Below are 20502 nucleotides of genomic sequence, written 5' to 3'. Positions count from 1 at the left end.
AGGCCTGTCAGAGAGGGATAGATAGATAGATAGATAGATAGATAGATAGATAGATAGATAGATAGATAGATAGATAGATAGATAGATAGATGGACAGAGAACAGATAGATAGAGAACAGATACATGGATGTATAGAGAGCCTCCCAGAATGAGGGGTTCATTCAGAATAGCCCACAGATATTGGCCCCACTCCCAGAAATTTCCCCCAGTGCAAAAGGTTAACTGTCAGTCCCCCGCTAGGTATAAATAGAAGTCTGCCCTCCAGAAAGGCGTGTTCAGAGAGAGGGGGTAGACAGGGGAAAGAGAGGAGGAGGGGGGCAGTTCCTCATGATCCCAGTGACACACAGGAGGTGGGGGGGTAGTTTCAGGGTTTTTTTGGAAGGGGGGGGTAACACAGAGAAGAGGAGAGAGGGGAAGATGCAGCCCAAGACATTATAATGGCTCCGGAGACTGACAGAGAGCCCGGACAAAAGAGTGTCTTCATCTATTCAACTTGGCCGTGACAGCAGACACAACAAAATCCAACAGTCAGCACCCCAGAAAGCTCCACTACAATTGAGCTGCGGCTACATTTGACACCCAAAAAAAAAAAAAAAAAAGAGAAAACAATCAGAGAGCTGTAATTAGGCGAGTGGTAATCAAAGGCAGAATGAACAGCTGAAGCTCAGTTGCATTATGTATGTGGGTATCAGGTTCGTGTCACTGGTAGGGAAGCTAGAGAGTGTTTGGTTCCTGCTTTGCTTTCTGGTTATAAGGACTGAAACAATATGTCAGTACCATCCATATATTCATATCCCGTAATAAACCTGTCCCATGTTTGAGTCATAATGATTACACACAGATATCCTTGTCAGGTGTTTTTATTTTTCACTCAATCCATGGTAGCAAAAATGATACACAGCTGAACTATCAGACACACACACAGAAACTCTGACACATCAAAACAAAAGGTGCTTCACCACCCCAAAAAAATAAAGCTTCCTCTTCAGTTTAGCACACCTGAATGTAAGCAGATTCGACCTGAAGTGATCTGCCACAAAAAAGTAATTAAAAAAATAAATCAGGTTTCCTTCGATAATGCTACTAAATGAGATTTTTTACAACAGTTTGACACACTATATTTTTTATGTTGTCTCTCTGGTGAAGGTCATTGGTATTGACTCTTAAAAAAAAGGCATGTAATCTCTGACAGTCTTGTTCACAAAAAACAAAGATGTTATTGCTTTTTTTTTTTAAGTATCCACACTGCATATACTTACAACCAGTTGTTTATTTTTTTAGCCATTGTCAGAAATAATAATAAATAAGGAAGAATAATCGGCTCATGTACTCTTGATTGCACTTAATCCTCTAGACCCCCAACGCTATCTAACATACTGTAGGTCTAGAATGGTAATAATACCTGTCTGATTACATAGGCAAGCCATTATACATACAAGCAATAATGTCATTATGTTTGTACAAATGATAAAACTAAAACTGTTATAGTGACAAAAGCACTACATTCTATAATACACAGGCAATCACAGATTGCAAATCTTAAGTAATAATGTCCTGCCCTCTCCTTCAACCTGCGTATGTTCCCAAACTGTTAGGGCTCGTTTGAAGATACAATTTGAAGTGGGAAATGTGTAAGGTCGCACAGTAAAATGTTTGTCTCAACTGGGAATCCCAGGCCCGTTCTACAAGACATTTAACACCTGGTCACAAAGGAAAAAGTAACCATTGGAAAGGGATATAAACTGGTTTAACAGTAACCATAAATGCTGGCAAAAGTAGTTGTCCTGGTACATTCTTTCAACACACAATCCACCGTGGTGACTTTCCTCACTCTGCTAATAAAAAAACTAAATGTGCACTTGCCGGCATTTCTCTCAGTCCAGACTAATGCTTTGATGTGTTATTTCTCCCTCCCTCATACTAAACAATCTATGTCTGTCTGTCTTAAACTTATAAGAAACAGACAAAACAGCGCACTGAAGGTCTCGGAGGAGTAAAATGTGATCTCGTGCTGACAGGCAGCTGTGAATGTGATACCATCCACAGGTATATACCACTAATTTTAATTGAGGAACCTAAATAGTTTGCATCTTCTGTGCTAAATTTTGTAACACATGAGATATAACATAAGTATATCAGCCACAAGTGGATATCAGCTAGTACAAATTGATAGTTGGCACTGCTGTACATACTTTCTGTCTCTCTTCATTCCATCTACTCTCCTCTCCTAGAATATGTTTCACAGTCACTTTAAAGGAATAGTTCAAATTAAATTAGAAGATCAATACCACTCGTGTAACGGAAATGTGTAGCTAGCGACAGCAACGGATAGTTCGGCTGTTTAAGTTTGAATTAAACAAACATGATATAAAAATGTTAATTAAGTGAGCTTAAGAAATGCTGGTAGGTGGATTTTGAGACGCTCAGCAGAGCCAGGCCCTGCTGTTTCCAGTCCTTTGTGCTAAGCTAACCGTCTGCTGGCTGAAGAGTGGTATCAATATTCTCTTCTTATTCACTGCGAAGAAGAAGAATCTCCCCAAATTTCAAACTATTCATTTCAAAATGGCAAGTGTCATTCATTATCAACCATACAGTACATTTGGTTTGGGGTCATTCAAAAGTTACTAAATAAATACTTAATTTGGTTTAACTGGGAACATATACATCTCCCCTGTGCCTCAGTGATGCAACCAAGGCAGCTGAATACATTTTTATGTGAGAGTGAGGACATTTTTTTTTTTGCCCACTCATACAACATTTCCCTTTTTATGATCATATTAAATTCAGGCAAAAAAAAACAAAAAGGAAAAGAAAACAGACATTATAGCACCCCCTCATGTCTTCTCTGCTAGGATACAGCCGCACTAAAAGCACACACGCGCACACTTCCTCTCCATAAACCGCCGAAAGATACGTACTTCCGGCGTGAAAATAAAAACCAGTCAACGGTTCACTTCAAAACAGCAAAAAAAAAAAAAAAAAAGAAAAGGCAAACACCGTCCTCCCGTCAAATGTGAAGGAAGCCTTAATGCTAATGGAGTACAACAGAGGTGGGAGGGAGAGGCTGCTTGGCCACAAGGAGGTGCAGAGGACATGGCACGTTAGATGAGGGGCTTTTTCTGACCCGCACTTTGTTATGAGAACAAAGGATGAAGTCAAAACAACGAGTCTTTTTTCTCCTGTTATTCACCTCGTTCTTCACATAACTTCCATTTTGTAACGCCGGCTGTCCTTCGCCTGGTTTTCTGCGTTTCCGATGTTCAGTCCATGTGGGGCTTCTCAACGCCACCCTAAAGGGGGGGGACAGAGGAGGAGCCCAGTGTTAATAACACGAATCAGTCAGTGTTAATGCAGCAATTAGAAACATTAAAAGGTCTCAACAGAAAAACAGAATATCTGTAGTTTCAAAGTCTCACAGTTGCTTAAAGCAGAAATAAATTGGTTCTAATTTAGCTTCTTTCTCATCCTGGTAGTGGCTGAAGTTATACATTACGCTGAAGGAGATTTTTGTGATCCAAATAGTGACAGAAGTCATTTAGAGTTATGTTACTCATTGAATCCTCTTGATCACTCGAACTATTGTTATGTTCGGATTAACAGCCTCGGGTGACTCATTTTCAAGACATGAGTCACACATGAACACAGTTTCCAGTAAACCCAAAGCTCAAAACTGCAGCTGAAACCAAACCCTGTGGACAATTTCCAGATTCTACAGTATAGTCGACCTGTTGCTGCTTTAAGAAGAAATCAGAACTTCTTTAAAGAGTCAAGATTATGTTTGAAGGAAGGAACATTTCTCTTTCAGTTCCCCTTTTTCTAAATGGAAACTGAACATTTTGTACAAGGAAGGAAGAAAGTACTGTTTGCTCAGCATGAGAATACTGCATGCTGCTTTCCTCATTGCTCATTTTACCCAACACAAAACATTTTAAATATATTCAGACATAAAGGTCTCAACAGTTTGTGTACTGAACTATGCAGTCTACACACGTCTTCTACACATCTGACTGGAACTTCAAATAAGCTGGTAAAATGATTAGCCATTCAGCTTTAAAGCAGATCTAATAAGTACAAGAGCTTTTTATTCTGCATGGTTAATGCTGCCTAACAGATTGTTTCACTGTAACTGTCATTAATCCTTAAAAAAGGAACAAAAAAGCCACCGAAAAACAATTTTGAGCTCATGTTCCTCCTGATCCTTCTCATAAATGACTCAGTGGAGCGAAAGAGGGAAAAACAGAGAACAAAACCACGAGTGTAGACTTGTGCCAACATTCCTCAGGCCTCATCACAAACAAAAACAACAAGTAGCAAATGACCCTCTGGTCAGCCGAGTCCTGACTGGCTCTGTGTCTCGCCACGACTGTGAAAAACAACAGCCCTTAATCTGCTTTCACGCTTTCACTGAGTCAAACTGAGGGAGTGACGGGACTCTTACTTTACAGACAGAATGAGGTGAGGCTTCTGGGCACAAGCTTAATGAAGACATCAAAGCTGACTTGATGGGATAATTATGAAGGAAGGAGGGCGTCCAGCGCCCTTTGCGCAACTTTAAAACCAGTTGACAATGTTATCAGCTGCTGTGGTTCATCCGAATAATTGCAAATAAAGCATGTGTGGGGCTAAGGAGTCTTTCGAATAATTTTCTGTTCCACTATTTAGACAGATACAGATGCTTGAAGGCTCATACTGATAAATGTGTTGGGATATTTTGTGCCAATATGACCAAAACATCACACATAATTATAAGAGAGTTAGAACAGAGTTCGCTGGTTCTTTAAAGGAATAGTTCACAGTTTAGCTTGTAAATGTTACACATACAGAACTTCAAGCTAATAAACTTAATGAAACATACATCATGAATGCAAATGTTCTATTTTGTGCCACCAGGTCCCTAAAATGTTTTCACAAGATCCATTTAGTCCAATAAGGCATCTTGTTTAATACAGGGCAAGCTGTATCCATTACCTTCAAACTCCTGAACAGTTGTTGCAACACATTAAAGCAGCATGAACCCAAGATGGCAATCAGTGATCCTTTTAAGGGAAGAAAATTAAACTAACTTTGGGACCTAAAGCCCGATTGTTGCCTTTAAAACACGTCTCAATATGCTGCATTGAGTTGTTTGGATTCATTAACCAACCATAAAACACACACAAGGAACTCCTCAATTTGTTTATTAAAGAGTTGTGTACTGCAAAGCACATTTAACAGTGCAAAATAATCTTTTCAGTATTCTTTTTGTTCGACAGACTATATAATGGAAACACAGTGGAGCAATTTATTTGTTTACTTATACTATAGATTGCCAAAATCTAAATTTTTGAGTAAATTATTCCTTTAAAAAGTTTTATTTCAAGGTTACAGGCTGCCACCAGGCTGTTGAGTGAATTTGCATCCTCACCATATTAACACAGATTAAATGTTATATGTTTACTTACTCTATATTATAGACCGTTAAGTTATAGGATTAAATGGTTGCAGACTTTACCATAGCAAGTTGCCGTCCGATGTTTCCCACAGTAACACCGCCTGAGAAGAATATGCACGGGAGCCAGGAGCGCACATACAAGAAGTCTGGAGACGTATACCTGAAAGAGAAAAATCACCTTATTTAAATGATTCTTCATAATGTAGAGCAGGTTTAGTGACGCTGATCCTGACCTCGGACATCTTTTGAGTGCGTCAAAAAAACACAATTCCCCTCCAAAAATGTCGCACAATGCAATGCCACAGAACACATCGACACTTAAAGACAACGCCGGAGACAGGTCTGTGACATACACAAACATACAAAACCTGTCACGCTTGAAAATATAATTACCTCCCATCATTCTTCCTTGTGTTTCTACCTTGCAAAGTCAGCACGAGCTGCAGCTGCCTTTTGAACCTCTTACTGTGAGGAACAGTCCCCTTTCTCAGCTGTGCATTTTTGATGATATGCCACTGAAGCCAGTCGGAGGGCCTGTTAATTGGGCTCCCAGAGACAAGGGGACTTCCAAAAATATAACACTGTACCTCAGGCCTTATCTGTTACATCCTTTTTTTGATGGAATCATACAGGTGGGAGTACTTCCCGGTACTTTATCTACTTCATTCACGCCAGGGTGGGGTTTTACTGTCACAGCTATATAATTAACAGGTAAGCCGTGCTACACAGTTTTTATTGTGGGTGCAATATGAAACTAGTAATTAGTGATGACAAAGCACCAGTGATTAATACACTTAAACAGAGAAGTGTTATTACAAATGATGAAAGCTACTGGTAACTTACTGGTAGACTCCATTATAGACCAGCAGCTGCGTGAACACAGTAGCTAGGAAGGCAGTGGTGATGCCCAAACCAAAGCCGCTTCTGGACCGGTCGAACGTCCACCACAGGCCCAAGGACAAGGCTGCCAGTGTTAGGGAGAGCTGCACCGTGTTGTCGATGTTTAGTTTCTGTGTTACGGGGCAGTTAAGGACAAAGTCTAAACAGTATGACGCTAGCATGGGATTTGTTCTTACTCAAATATTTGTGTGACCTGCAAAGCACCAAGCTCCATCTAATCTTTGCTTTAGATACCACACATGCCTTTTCCTCCTATTATATTTTGACAAACTAGCCTAAATTAGAGACAACATTGAAAAACATCCATGTTTATCCATCTACAAGGTGAGTCCTTCGTGAAAGGATACAACACTGGCGTGGTTGATTCCGACGAACACTGCGATGCACCTCATGACGCTGGCCCACTCCCTCTTGAACTTGTGCGGCTCTCCCAAGTGGCTGTCAAGGCAGGGATAGAGCAGGCCCACAACAGCTGTGAGAAAGGAACAAACAGACCCGAATTACACAAGATAAGCAGAAATTCTGTGAAACGCCAGCAGGCAAATCCTGTCATGGAGCTGCTTTGTGGGGTTATTCTATTTGCTAAACATGCGCTTCCATAATTGGTGACTCATTTAGACACCTGCGTACACTTAAAACCCCCTTTAAATCTAAATAAAATATATTTTTTGTTTTTTATAATTTAATCTCTTATACTTTTTTTGGCTGCTCTTTTGATGTAATTCCTGGTTTTGTACTCGGTCTTTGCTTTTGTACTCGCTACTCTTTTTGTTTTTGTCAATACTGTGAAAAAAGCCCAAGGCAATGTCTTCAAATTGTTGTTTTGTGCGAGCATCACTCCAAAACTCAAAGATATTCAGTTTTTCAGTTTACCATCATATAAGACAAAGACAAGCAGGACATCATCATAATTAAGAAACTGGAATTAAGTTTTGTTTCACATTTAGCCTATTCTTTTATTTTTTTGTCAATTGAGCATATTAATTAATTGCTAATCATTTCAGGTTAATAAACAATAATCAACTGGTTGTTAAATTATGTATCAAGCACACAAATGTGAGAATTTGCTGCTCTTGTTTGTTTTATATCCTTATATAATTCATTAGCCTATTAAATGAACATCTGTGGGTATTGACTGTGTATCTGACAAAACAAGCAATTTATAGACATCCCCTTGGGCTGTTGAGACTAATAATAGACACTTTTATTACATTTTATGATCTAGACAATTAATCAGTCAATTGAAAAAAACAATGTATATATTCATAGAAAAGGAAGTAACTGCTGGGTGCAGCAATATTTGAGATTACATAAGGTAATAACATACCAAAGGTTACAACAATTTGAATGTAAACTAAGTACTGAGTACTTCAAGCACCTAGTTTAAACAATGAAGACCTTAAACAAGCTCCCACATGCCACTGAGAGTCATTAATAAAGCACAGACTAATGTCAACAGACATGCAGCTACATCTCCACTTTCATTTGTTTGCTGCCCCACGGCACATGGGAGGAGGAGGAGCCCACAATGTATGCTGTTATTCCCCCCCCCTTCTCTCACTTCCTGGTTCCTGGCCTGAAAGGTACCTCCCACTCAGCTCACCCGTTATGACACGAACCAATGAGCGCGCAGCTCACCTCGTGTCTGGCTGTTGCGGCCAATCAGAGGTCGAGAATTGCTACCATCTGTACCAAGTCAGTTTTTTTTTTTTTTCTGTAACTGACTGCCAGACAAAACCATGAAGACTAGTATAGCCTGAGAGAGGAATGATTGTGTAATAGCTTACAAAAACAAAGCCGAATGATGATTCAGTACCACCTGATCATACAGTAGCTGATAACAGTGGCAATAAGAGAAAAAGTATTGCTTTTGTGCCTTAAATGGTTTAAAATGACACCATTTTACTGCTCACTATGGCCTGTGATGTGCATTAACCTCACATGGATGATTCTCAGACTCTTAGCGCCCATACATTGATTGGTAAAATAACATTTAATGGCTTTATCATCTTGTCTTTATATGGAAATAGCTACAGCACTGTAACACCTCCCCTCTCTGCATTCCTTCGTCCCAAACTTAGCAGCAAACTCCAGTTAACCGAGATCAAACTCTCCTCCACTCACTGTTTATAACGCACTAACTAACATTGTTATTCTGAACCAGCGTGTTCGTTCACTCACCGGCCCCTGTGCCGCAGCAAGGTGGGATCCACCAGGCGGACGAAAACAAAGTTGTCATCACCTCCTCGGGAAACAGGGTGACATTTCTTTGTATCTGCAGCAAGTTGAGCACCAGGGCGAGGAACGCTCCGACGGTGAACAGGACGAGACCCCGGCGGATCAGGTTGGCCGTCCGGACGTCGTGCAGAGAGCCGTAGGCATTGCTGAGCACCGAGGTGATGATGGACATCATTTCTTCAGCTTTGGATGCTAACCAGTTTGCTCCAGATGAGTGTTTACTTTCAACCCTTGATGCACAGGAGCAGCTCCAGCAGTGGTCCTCCAGTCTGGGCATTTGGCACTTTAGGGCTGGAGGAGAGGGGGAAGAGGGTTGCGATTAAAACTGGATACAAAGAAATAGATATTCAGCTCACAAGTGCAGAGATACATTGTAGCAAAGATTGAAGAGCACTGAAGTAATGCTTTTTCCGGATTCTGCTACAACTGAATAAGTTGTAACTATAGTGAGAAAAACACTGAGATCCAGTCCTTACCTTGGTATCCAGACGTCTCCAGTGTCTGGTTCAAAGAGAAACCTCCACTTCTGTTCATTCGCGCCACGGCAAATGGTTAAACTAGGAACCCCCCCCCCCCCCCCCTCTCTCCTTGTTTTTTTTTTCCTGATCGTTTCTACAACAAGGTCTGCAATCACGTTGTTTGTTCACATCATCGTTAGCAGACACACACAGAGAGGAGGCAAAAAAACACACAGTGCTGCTCCATTCCACAGCACAGAGCTCATACCAGGGGCAAGAGCTTCCTCTGCAGAAAACAATCACAGCTGTGTCGGGTGAGAATCGGCAGCCAATCAGAGCGCGGCGGCTGATATGACGTGTCGCCACCCCACCGCCCCCTCGTCCGGAACAGACGCGCAAAAACCAGGAGGCTGGAGAGCCCTGAAGTGAAAGTGGAAACAGAGAACTGCTTTAAATGGTAGCAACACATAGCAGCTCTTACTATAAAAGGGAGCATTTGTAGAGCTATAATGGGATATACTGCATAAAACATAGGGATGTAGTGGTACAAAATTAAATAAAAATAGCCTAATTAGTGCAAGAAAACCATGATGGACTAAGTCTTGTAGAAAATGGAGTATGTGTTTACCAGATTAAAAAGCAGAACTGAAGCGTCCCTCCTCAGCTTCCAACTATTCCAACAGGGTGCACCTCCACAAACTAGTTCCAAATCTCCTGCACATACACCTTTATATCTGCAGCTTTTTGGGAATTGAGGTGGAGGCAAGTGACACGATTTTTTATTTTTTTTTGCAGATGTTTGTAAAAAGTTTTTTGAACTTTGGGTCAGGTTAGAGGAGGTGTGTGCTGGGAAGGCATGTAGGGCCCCTGCACGTCAGTCAGAGATAATGTGAATGGATAAGGTTCAGTGCCCGGATGACACAGTTTTTCAAGGGCCGACAACAACATGGAAACATGTTTTGCAAGAGCCTGAGTGCCCCAGCCGGGAACATATAGGGCAGTGCAACAACAAACCTCCTCCCATTGCATACGTGCAGCAAAAAACATGAATCTATAAGTGCATGTTTTTGCTTTTCAGCGAGCCTGAGAGGGGGTATGCAGGGGAACACTAAACATTTTTATAAGATGAGACTGTATTTTTAATGCAATGAGATGAATGAAAATTATTTATTTATATTTAATTGCCAAAAAGTCCCAGACTAAGTCAGATTTACTGAATTTCAGCTGCTGGCAAATTGTAGATAGTAATACCATGGATGAATCATCTTTTTCATGCAAATTGGCTTGCAAAATGAAGTGATGCTTCATGACCAACAGCAAATTTGGTAAACAAAAACAGAGAGCATATCAATCAGATTGCATTTCTTTTCAATTAAGTTTAATTAAAAACCTTTTTTTGGTGTAATTATCTGTGGCGCTGACGTCTCAGGGTATTGTATTCATTGTTTTCTCGGCAATTATGTGGTGCTAAAATGCAGAACCAGAAATGAGTTCTGCACCAAATGAGGGTGCGACGTTGGGACTGGTTGTCACCCAGTGTTCAGCTTCAAAGCCTGAAACCCAACTGCTGAATTTATCTCTTCTTTTTATGGCTGATTTGGTGTGCCGTGTGGAGGAAAACAATGCCCCAATTACTGGGAATATTGAAAAAAACAACAACCAATAACTATATTTATGAAAATGGAAATATTGCAGGCACACCAGAGACTCTAGGCATGGTAATATCAGTCGGTTGGTCCTATTTGTTGGATTGCCATGAAATTAATACTGACTTTGGTGAGCCCCTTAATTTTCTTCTAGTACCACCAGCAGGTCAAAGCTTTCATATAGTAAAATATATCATCATCTACTGAATGGATTGGCACAAATTTGACATTTGACATTCATGGTTCCCACATCGTGTATCCTAATGACTTTTGTGATCCCCGACTTTTCCTTCCATTCCACCACATCTGTTGTTTTGAGTGAATTTCAATGTATAAATTTGTGGATATGAAGGAATGTTAAATTGTTGCAACCCGTGAGGCCTCAGAGGCCTTCACACTGCCAACAGTTAAATATAAGATGGGAATGGCCAGACCTATCTCATTCGGTGCCCTACCAAGCTTCTTTTCTGGGTGCAATTTTAGGTGGCAACCGATCTATAGGAAGCCATCCACAATGGAAAAATGTAGACCCAAATAATAATGTAATGTCCTCCCAGCCAGCCTGAAGAGGCCACCGATAGCCAGGAGGCTAACTTTACAGCTAACGTTACTAGCCAAGAGGTAGCTAGCGCCAGTAAAGGAACTACCACCACCTCTCTCTGTCTCTCTCAGTTGACATATGTATATGATTTATGTAGGAGAGAGAGAGCATGTGCGTGTGTCGATATGAGTGAAGCAGATTTGGGGAAGGCATTCACTGGACCTTTTCAGGGGCCCAGCCATTTCTGTGGGCGGGCCTCTCACCATGTTAACATTGTCATTGTGAGCACATCAGCATACTGAAGTTAGCATTTAGCTCAAAGCATGCTGTGTCTAAGTATAGACTTAAAGCGGATAGTATGACTGCAGACTCGTACCGACAAAAAGCGATGGAAAATGTAGTGGAGGGGAATGTACTTTATTGTAAAGACGGCTAACCATGTCATCACACAATTTAAAAGATAAAGGAGCATTTTTAGTCCCACTAGAGCAGTTTTAGAATTTATTTTTGAATGTTAGTACATATGGATATATAAGTCATATTATAGGTATTACAGTTTCCAGACTGCACATTCAAATTGACTGTGTTAAAATTGGTTCCACTTGAATAGAATGTGAAAATGCCATTTCTAAACTGGCAGTGATAAGTGAATGGTTAAATATAAATGTCACAGCTGCACTCCACTGGAGCTGTTTCACCATTTTGTACCAAACAAGTCAAGCATGAAAGTATATTGAGGGTTGAAAAGTTTGCATTTGTCCCCCCGTCTCATTTCTGAGTGCTTAGAGTCATGTTGGTGTATGCAGAAGGCTTGAACAAATACAGCATGTCTTATTGGATGAGAAGACTGTCAAAGAGGAAATTCCACTTTTTAACCATCTGAACAGGTTTCTTTTTCTTCATCACTCATTTCATAGCTTTTTTAAAGGATGCTTTGATATAATGGCACACATCCTCACTCATGACCTCTTTACAAACACACTGTTGTGGTCCTAAACCAACATTCAGACACATTCACTTTGCTGCAATCCATAGATAATGACATCAGTCATATCCTAATTTCAGTGGACCATGTGGCTAACATAGATAAATCGCCACAGCCTCACAGTTTCACAAAAGGGGAAATGAGGTCAAAATGAGAAAGGTGCAACTACGGGGAGCTCCCCAAGGCCCCAAACTACTACACCACCCCAGTAATCCAGCAATAGTAGTATTCTCTGCCTCAGGACAAATGAGTATGTTGAAGGTGTGTGTGTAGGTTTCCCAAATGAACAAGTTTCTCTCTATGTAATTCTTGGCAATCCAGGTGCCTGAGGATAAAAGCCTACAGCAGTGAGTGTGTGTGGGGGGTGTCAGTGTGTGCAATTCTCTGTCTTCGCTTGAGTGTGTATGTGTTAATCTACTAAGAAAAAGATATGTGTGACCTGAGATGACTTCCACACAAGAAGACACATATCCAAATACTCTAATGAAAGAAGGAAAACAACTTTAATAGTGAAATACAGAGGGATCTGCTGGAATTTAGATTTATAATTCAGCTTCTATAGTGCCTCTACTGACAGTAACATGTGCATTAATTTGGAGGCTGAATTCACAAGTCATATGTTGGCTAATGCGGGGTCATAATAACCATGACAATTACATATAGCAAATAGCTCCTAGCAACCGGCAGAGCTGGCGCTGGCGTCGAGGAGGTCTCATCCACATCAGAAGATAAAGCAGGATGCTACGACACTTCAAATGAATAGCAGATCAAGCGTGTCATAGATTATGCTGTTAGACTGGGAGGGATTGAATTATAGCTAAAGGAAAAGCCTGCTGGAACAGCTGGTAAATTGATCTATCAAACTCAAGCTTGACAATTTCTTTCCTTAGTCCTGTGTGAAATTATGAAGGGAAACATCCTAATCCGTCCTCTTGGATAGTTGATTATGAGGAAAATGGTTTCAGCTTCTTCCTGTTTATTACCTCTGGTTCAGGTGTCAAAACCATTGCATATATTCCTTTCTAAATGCTAGGACACTGCACATCTAGAGAACTCATTAATACAGATGTTATTTTCATGTAAATGCACCATAGGTAATTGCAGCATCCATCCCTTTGATCACTGGGTTAATAATCCACAGTTTGCTCAAAATTCGCCAACCTTATCTTCTTCCTTTCTCCAATACCACTGCCTCAATGCATTCTGGGTACTCAGGATACACACAACCTTTTCAGCAGCTCTCTCTCCCTGTGCCATGAAAGATGAAAGGGGATTCTGGGGTACAGAGTGTATCAAGCAGCTTAACAAAGGGTGCCATAAAGGCCCTGACTCTACAGCCTGAGGGCGTGGCACCAGGTTGCAATCTCCCAGCCCCTTTGTTCTTTAGCGTTCAGCTCCAAAATTGTTTCAGAGCAGCTCACCTTTTTTCATAGCCCAATCCTACACTTACTCCTGCACCGCATGCTTATTTTCTGGGTGTATTACACCATAACAGAAAGAACATGCTGGGCTTTAAGGGATGATAAACATGTCCTGAATCAGAGCCACAAGCCAAACAAACTCTGCTATTCAGTGAATAAAAATATGATTTGGATTCAATGTGGTTGTTTAAAGGAGTTCAACATTTTGGGAAATACGCTTATTCGCTTTTCTTGAGAGTTAAATGAGAAGATTAATACTACTCTTATGTCTGTAAGGTAGATACGTAGCTGGAGCTAGCTGGTAGTTAGCCTAGTGCAGCATAAAGCCTGGAAGCAGGGAGACAGTTCTGTCCAAAAGGAACAAAATCTGCCTGTCAGCACATCAAGTTAACAAATTAAATTGAAGCCTGGTTAGCTGGCTCCCTATTTCCAGTTTTTATGCTAAGCTAAGCTAAGCAGTTGCTGTCATATTTAATAGACAGACTTGAGAGTGATATTAATCTTATCATCTCTCTGCAAAAAAGCAAATAAGTGAACTATTCCTTTAAGTTGATAAACAGGCTTGACTGTGTGTCTGTTATGATAAACTGCCTACTGCTCTTATCATCTGTGAACTTCCACTGCTAAGCTTATTGCTGCTGTTGACCTTTTAATAACCATTTCACTTTAAAAGAAAACACTTGTGTTATCTCTCCTCGAAGGAAATTGCACCAAGGTGATAAGTTCTTTGTGTACAGTGGGGCTGATGACTGTATTTTTAATAACTTTATGGTATACAGGCAGTCTAGTAAACAGTTGAGTCAACACCACAAACTCAAAACTCAAAGTGTTGAAATAACACAACCGCACAAAATCTGAACATTATAATCTCTACAAAGGCACTTTTATTGCAGGGCTATTGTGTTGGACTGCTTTAGATTACAGCATTGGTGCTCATGATACTGTTCCCGCCAGCCTGTACATGTGGCATATTTACACAAAAGCTCTATTCAAGTCAGCTACACTAGAAGAGCCCATGATCAGCAAGGTTCGAACAGCCAATCAGCAACCTAAATTATCCCTGGCTGTCTGCTCAGGTGTCATTCTCAACCAATCACCGCTGCTCCCTCAGTGGGTGCATGAGTGTAAGAGAGGGGGGGAGAGAGAGAGAGAGAGAGAGAGAGAGAGAGAGAGAGAGAGAGAGAGAGCGAGCAGTAGAGAGTGGAGAGTGGAATGTTTTTTAAAATTGCACAATGCTCCTAAAATACACTTCACGTGTTACAGTGGTGTTTAATTTGGTAAATTTGAGCAAGTGTCTCTTCAAGCTGAACAGCACAGAGACAGAATTTAATGATGATGTAATCCATAGACAATCACAGACAGTGAATAATAGGACAACTCACTGACAACTCACTATGACAGCACCCATCCATGCTGACTTTACTGGGGTTTAGGCACATGACTAATAGCTAATATAACAAATTCAGGTGGAAACGTCTACAAAAACTCTGTCAGTCATTAACAAAACCCCAGAGAGGGTCACCTATTATGAACACGTATTTTGCTGACACTGACTTTACTATATAGTGCAAATAATGCAATAGCATGATTTAAGTACATTCAATTTTAGCATTTTGGGAAATGTTCTCATTTGATTTCTTGCAGAAAATTCGGAACAAAATATGTCATATATATCAGTACCTCTAAAGCTCACTAATAAACATGTTATACCTTGTTTGTTTAATCAGTACACAAAAAGCTAAGCAAACCAGCCGCTGGCTCTAGCTAATTTATTTTTATATACTACAGTTTTTTGCACGGATTAAACAAATGAGATATAACACGTCTGTTAAGCTAGCTGCTTCCCCAATCTTCCATGTCTTGGTGCTAAGGTAAACTAAGCAAAGTTAACTAGCAACTGGCTGTGGGGGTCACAATGAATGGACAGATACGAGCTTCATCATCCCTTCTAATTGTCGGCCAGGAAACAAATAAAAATATTTCCCAAAATGTTAAACTATTGCAATAAAAGATCAGTGTGTAGGATTTAGTGGCATCTAGTGGTGAAATTGCAGATTACAACCATTTGAATACAGATCAGCCTTCCAAGTGTCCAGGAGAAACTATGTTTAAAGACATCTCTTTCCAAGGTAACAAAAACACAACAATTCTTATGTTCAGGTTATCCCACACTAAAGAAAACATACCTATGACTATTTCTATGAACATTTCTCCCAAGAGATCCTCCTAAATGTTACACACTGGACCTTTAACTGTCCAAAATGTTTATCATAGTCCATTCCTCTGTTGAAGCTGTTAGGTTATATGGAATGAGCATGATATGTTTACAGCCACATTCTTTGCTGCACACCAAAGACCATTACTTTCAATCACACCACCTTTACCTGAGGCAACCTCTTTCTGAACTGGCCCTGCTATTGCTTAATGTTTAACATAGTGGCCTCATATCAGGGGAAGTGCTGAACACACTGTTGCCAAAGAGGATTAGTGTGGGAAAAAAGTATGTAAAAGTTAAAAAGTAAACTTGCTTTGTTTACTGTTCTCAGACGATTTCCACTTGACCCTGTAATTACAGAACACAACAGCATTCTGCTTGGATAAGCTGTGACACACTTTTGAAAGGTGGAGTTTTCAGTATTTCAACTAGAAGTTAAACTAAATAAAACAAATAAAGCTTGTGTAAGCTGTCCATTAGATACAAAAACGTTTAACACAAAGGTAGTTTCAGGATTTTTTAAAATAAATTATTCACACAGGCACACAGTCAACAGAGAAAATGAATTCAAACTGATTGTCTCCTGCTATTTCTCAGTTCAAAACCCTTGATTGGCTGTTGGATGTGGTTTGATTGTGCTGACAGCCAAAGACTCACTGACATCATTCGATTATGGAAGTCACAGGATTGGCTGGAGATTTGAACAGTGTGTCCCGCACAACTGTCCTACCATTGTCCTTGTTGGCCTGCCCTGCACTTGTCACAGATGAAGCCTTGATGCATTGAAAGCATGTGATTTTCTTTTGTTTTAAATTGTTTCTTCAGCCTTGCATCACGGCGCTGCCAGTCCACACTGGCGGGGAGGAGATCCTGAAGTGACCATATTTTAAGGTTTATCACAAAGCATAAATAGTATCCTTTGACAAACTGTATTTTCAGAAGGACATTGTGGGTGTTGAATAAAAACCAAACACAGATTTCTCAAGCAAGAAAAGCTGAAAAGAGTACTGGTTACTGTTTGTGGATGGGTATTTTGTCGGTACCGTAAGGGTTGAATGAGTGTAGCTCAAATTGCTCTCTTAGCTATTGATTTGATGCACTCAAAGGTGATATCAAATGAGTATTATCCTCATTCAGAATCATAGCTGAAAGAAATCCCACTTAACTGACATAGAATACAACAATGTGGGAAAAATAACCCGAATCTGCTTCAATATTATCCCAGCTTATAATTAAACATAAACAAAGTATATTATCAACACACAGCATAAAGGATACTGTCATCACTTGTCAAAATGTCATAAAATGTCCTCTTTAATGTGTAATAAATGCTATTAATGTGAGGCGCTTTGCATAATATGACATGACTTGAGCTACTAATGAATTCTAATTAATTCATTCTTAAGAGTTACTTGTCATTAACCAGTATCATTAAATATATTACTCATTTAAACACTCCACCTTCACCTTATAAAATCATCATATGCTTCATGTGTTACTTTATACAAGAATCCATGGCATTTATAGGTGTTGTGTGTTGCTCAACCCTTTTAGAGAAACATTTTATTACATTTGAACCTGATCTGAACTGAAGTTATGTTATCACTTTCTGCAGTGTTCCTATATACGTACATGTTGTTATTATAGTTTTATCGCTGATAAAGGGTGGCAGTTATTGCAGGGTTACTATTGGACAGAGGCAGGCAGCCTGTATGGCTGATCTATTATCTCTGATAAGTTAGAATAGTGATAGTGCTGGAGCATGCATGGCTTTATCTCTGAGAAACAACACACAAGATTTTTATCAGAACATTTTTTTCCCAAACATTGCAGAATATGGCATTTTTATCAAGTAATGGTATTTTCAGTCACTGATAGTGTTAGTTTTAAGCCCCCAAATCTGCTATGTTCTGTGACATATTGCATGCAGTAGTGCAGTGTCCTCCTAGTGGTAGATTCGAGTAAAGCACAGAGGTTTTTGTTAGTTTTTACACAAGAATAACCAGCAGATGGCACCCATATAACAGTCAATAAAACATTATTTGAAACAGTATTTTCTCTCTTTGATTCTTACATGCTTTCAATAATCTTTCCGTCACATGATACAGGTTTAGGCTGTAAGATCACATGTTTACACCTGTTTCAGACAGTTCCTCAGCATTTTAGGAAATAGTCTCAGTGGAGAATTAAGTCAGGTCATATACTTCCTTCTTATTGTTTCCACAATAGATGCAAGACTGTGTTGCTATGGCACCAGAACAAAAACACATGTCCTTCAGCTTTTATTTTTTCTGAAACATTTCTAAAATAAACATAAACTTTGACAGTAATATGAATTTGTCATTCGGCTGCAAACATTTTAAGACTCACAGAAATCTAATACACCAGCTAATGAGACATTTGTATGCCACTTGCTGTAACATAAATTGTAAATTAGAGGAGCAAAGAATGTCACTTTAGGGAGATTCATTGTCCAAAAGTTGTTTATTTTAAGTGGAAGCATACATTTTCAATTTTGTGCCAAGATCTCCCCCAGCTCATTTTAAAGATTCCAACAGGGTCCACCGAGGCGACCGATGAATTTGTTGATAACAGCTCGTCTGGTGGCCAGAGGGGTCAGAGAAAAGTCACTCTCTGTTCCAGAGCTGCCTCCAGAGAACATATTACCTGTGAATGAATTTTACTTGACAGGGATAATGTGTTTTAAAGGCACACTCATATACTCTTATTGTCTAACCTTTTCTGAGCTGAGTGACCGAAGTTTTATGTTCGGTCACACAAGTCCTATTTTGAAGTATTTACTCAACAAACTACATTGGGAAAAAAGATGTGACCATTTTTCCTCTTGAAGCTATGCAGCCACTATTGTGCTGTTGTTTCAGGAGCAGGTAAATTGTTTTCTACTTAGTCCATCATTATCATCCCTTTAAAGGTAATTGTTCCTCGTAGATCCATTACAGTTGGCGGCTTACAGGGCACTTTTAAATCACGAAACAAGCGAAATGCTAATGGGCGCCGTCTATCCAATAATTGCAGGCAATTATTATGAAAGTTCTCTTTTCATCTAATTGCAGATAATGAAATCACGAGATAGTGAAACAAGGATGATAATTTCAGTGAATATACATATCAAAAACCCTACTTTGACTGTCAAGTGGGTCTGGTTGACGTCACCACACTGAGTAGGAAACCATCCCATTTCAACATGACCAGACTGTAATATTGATCAAGTGAATACACTTGTAAGCATTTAAAATGTAAGGTACTTTGTACTTCCACCAGCTCTTACATAAATCTTACCAAAAAAACTCATTTACGTTTTCATGCTGGGTAAAAATGAATAATTTCATAACCGAGAGCTTCACATTTTCCTTTATGTTCCATTGATAAGTCACACCATGCCACAATGCAGCGAGACTCTGAAAGGGGCACGACTTTCATCAACGCCTGAGTGCTTGTGAGCTGAGCCGAGGAGAATCTCTTTTGGTTTGTAAAGCCCTGAAGGTGGAATCTGAATCCAGCAAGTCAAATAGAGACTCAGATGTGTTACATTTGACACTCACTTGAGGCAACTGAATGTACATGAGGAGAAATATACCAGCCCAGTTGCAGAGGGTAGTTACATCATGTGTGTGTCTTTTATTAATAATCCAGAACAAACAGAAGGAAAAATGAGAAATGTCATCAGTGCCACATGTGGAAGCACATATTATCAGAATCCTAGAGACAGAAGAAGGCTTGAGGAAATGATTGTTACTACTTTAATAGATTAAAAAGGAGAAAAGATGGTTATGATATTTAATCAATTTAGAGGATATTAAATGATCAGGGAAATTAAATGTGTTAAAGAACAGTCTTTGGAAAATTGAAAATAAAGTTGTGCCTGATTCTAATTCTCTGCTAATTATATTCAGAGCCTCTCAGTCAGAGGTATAATTCCCATATTTCAAATATGTTGCCTCAAAGCAAACCCTGATGTTGTTTTGAGAGTTAAATGTGCATCAGTGCCAAGGAGGTCAGCTCCAGTCGGATGTAAACAGACATCCTGTGCTAAAGTTTTATGAACTAAGTTCATTCAGTAATTGTATGCTATTCAAAGAGCATGTGAATGTGTTGTAATGAGACAAGGTCAGTTTGCTCAGACGTCTATTCAGTGTTAAGCTCATTGACTGCTGACACTCACATTATATATAAAACCCAAACTTTTTATTTATTACTTTTGTCACCATTTTCAACGTAACTTAAAATAGATCATTAGAGGATGTGCGTATGTGCTTTAGAAAATGTATTTTTGGTATAAACGTATTTTGTATGAATACACTGAGTTATATTTACTCTCCCTTCCTGGCTCCTGGCTCTGCTCCTCTGTTCACCTGTCTGCAATAGCTCATCACCACTCCGAGTCAGCTCACCTGCCTCGCATCAGCTTGTCAGTTTGCACAACATCAACCCCAGTTCTACATCCAGCACCTGATCATTTTGTTCAACCTCAGTGGTTACTCTCATGGCCAGCTCAGTTCATGTCTGTAGTAGTATACAGTTTCTTCGTGTTTTATGCTTTAACCTATGCTTTCCTTGTCTCTCAGGATCCCTGCCTGCCTGCAGCTCTCCCTCGCCTCCTCTATCAGCCACACTGACTTTGCATCCTTTATTCCACCTACCCTGTG

The 20502-nt window shown here is 39.9% G+C and overlaps 1 protein-coding gene across 1 annotated transcript; it reads right to left on the bottom strand.

The window, feature by feature from the left end:
• Positions 1-844: 844 nt before the first annotated feature.
• On the bottom strand, positions 845-9717 carry insig1 (insulin induced gene 1). The gene is made up of 7 exons (XM_051411368.1): positions 9656-9717; positions 9046-9447; positions 8513-8860; positions 6679-6803; positions 6275-6441; positions 5492-5591; positions 845-3290 (listed from the first exon to the last, which is right to left on the bottom strand). Exons 2-7 carry the CDS (start codon positions 9101-9103, stop codon positions 3261-3263), a joined length of 828 nt encoding a protein of 275 aa, XP_051267328.1. The 5' UTR covers positions 9104-9447; positions 9656-9717; the 3' UTR covers positions 845-3260.
• Between the last annotated feature and the right edge of the window lie 10785 nt (positions 9718-20502).

The sequence above is a fragment of the Dicentrarchus labrax genome, unplaced genomic scaffold (genome assembly GCF_905237075.1).
Source record: "Dicentrarchus labrax unplaced genomic scaffold, dlabrax2021, whole genome shotgun sequence".
Taxonomy (NCBI): Eukaryota; Metazoa; Chordata; class Actinopteri; family Moronidae; genus Dicentrarchus; species Dicentrarchus labrax.
The sequence above is the reverse complement of the archived record's forward strand: the minus strand, read 5'-3'. Positions and strand labels throughout refer to the sequence as shown.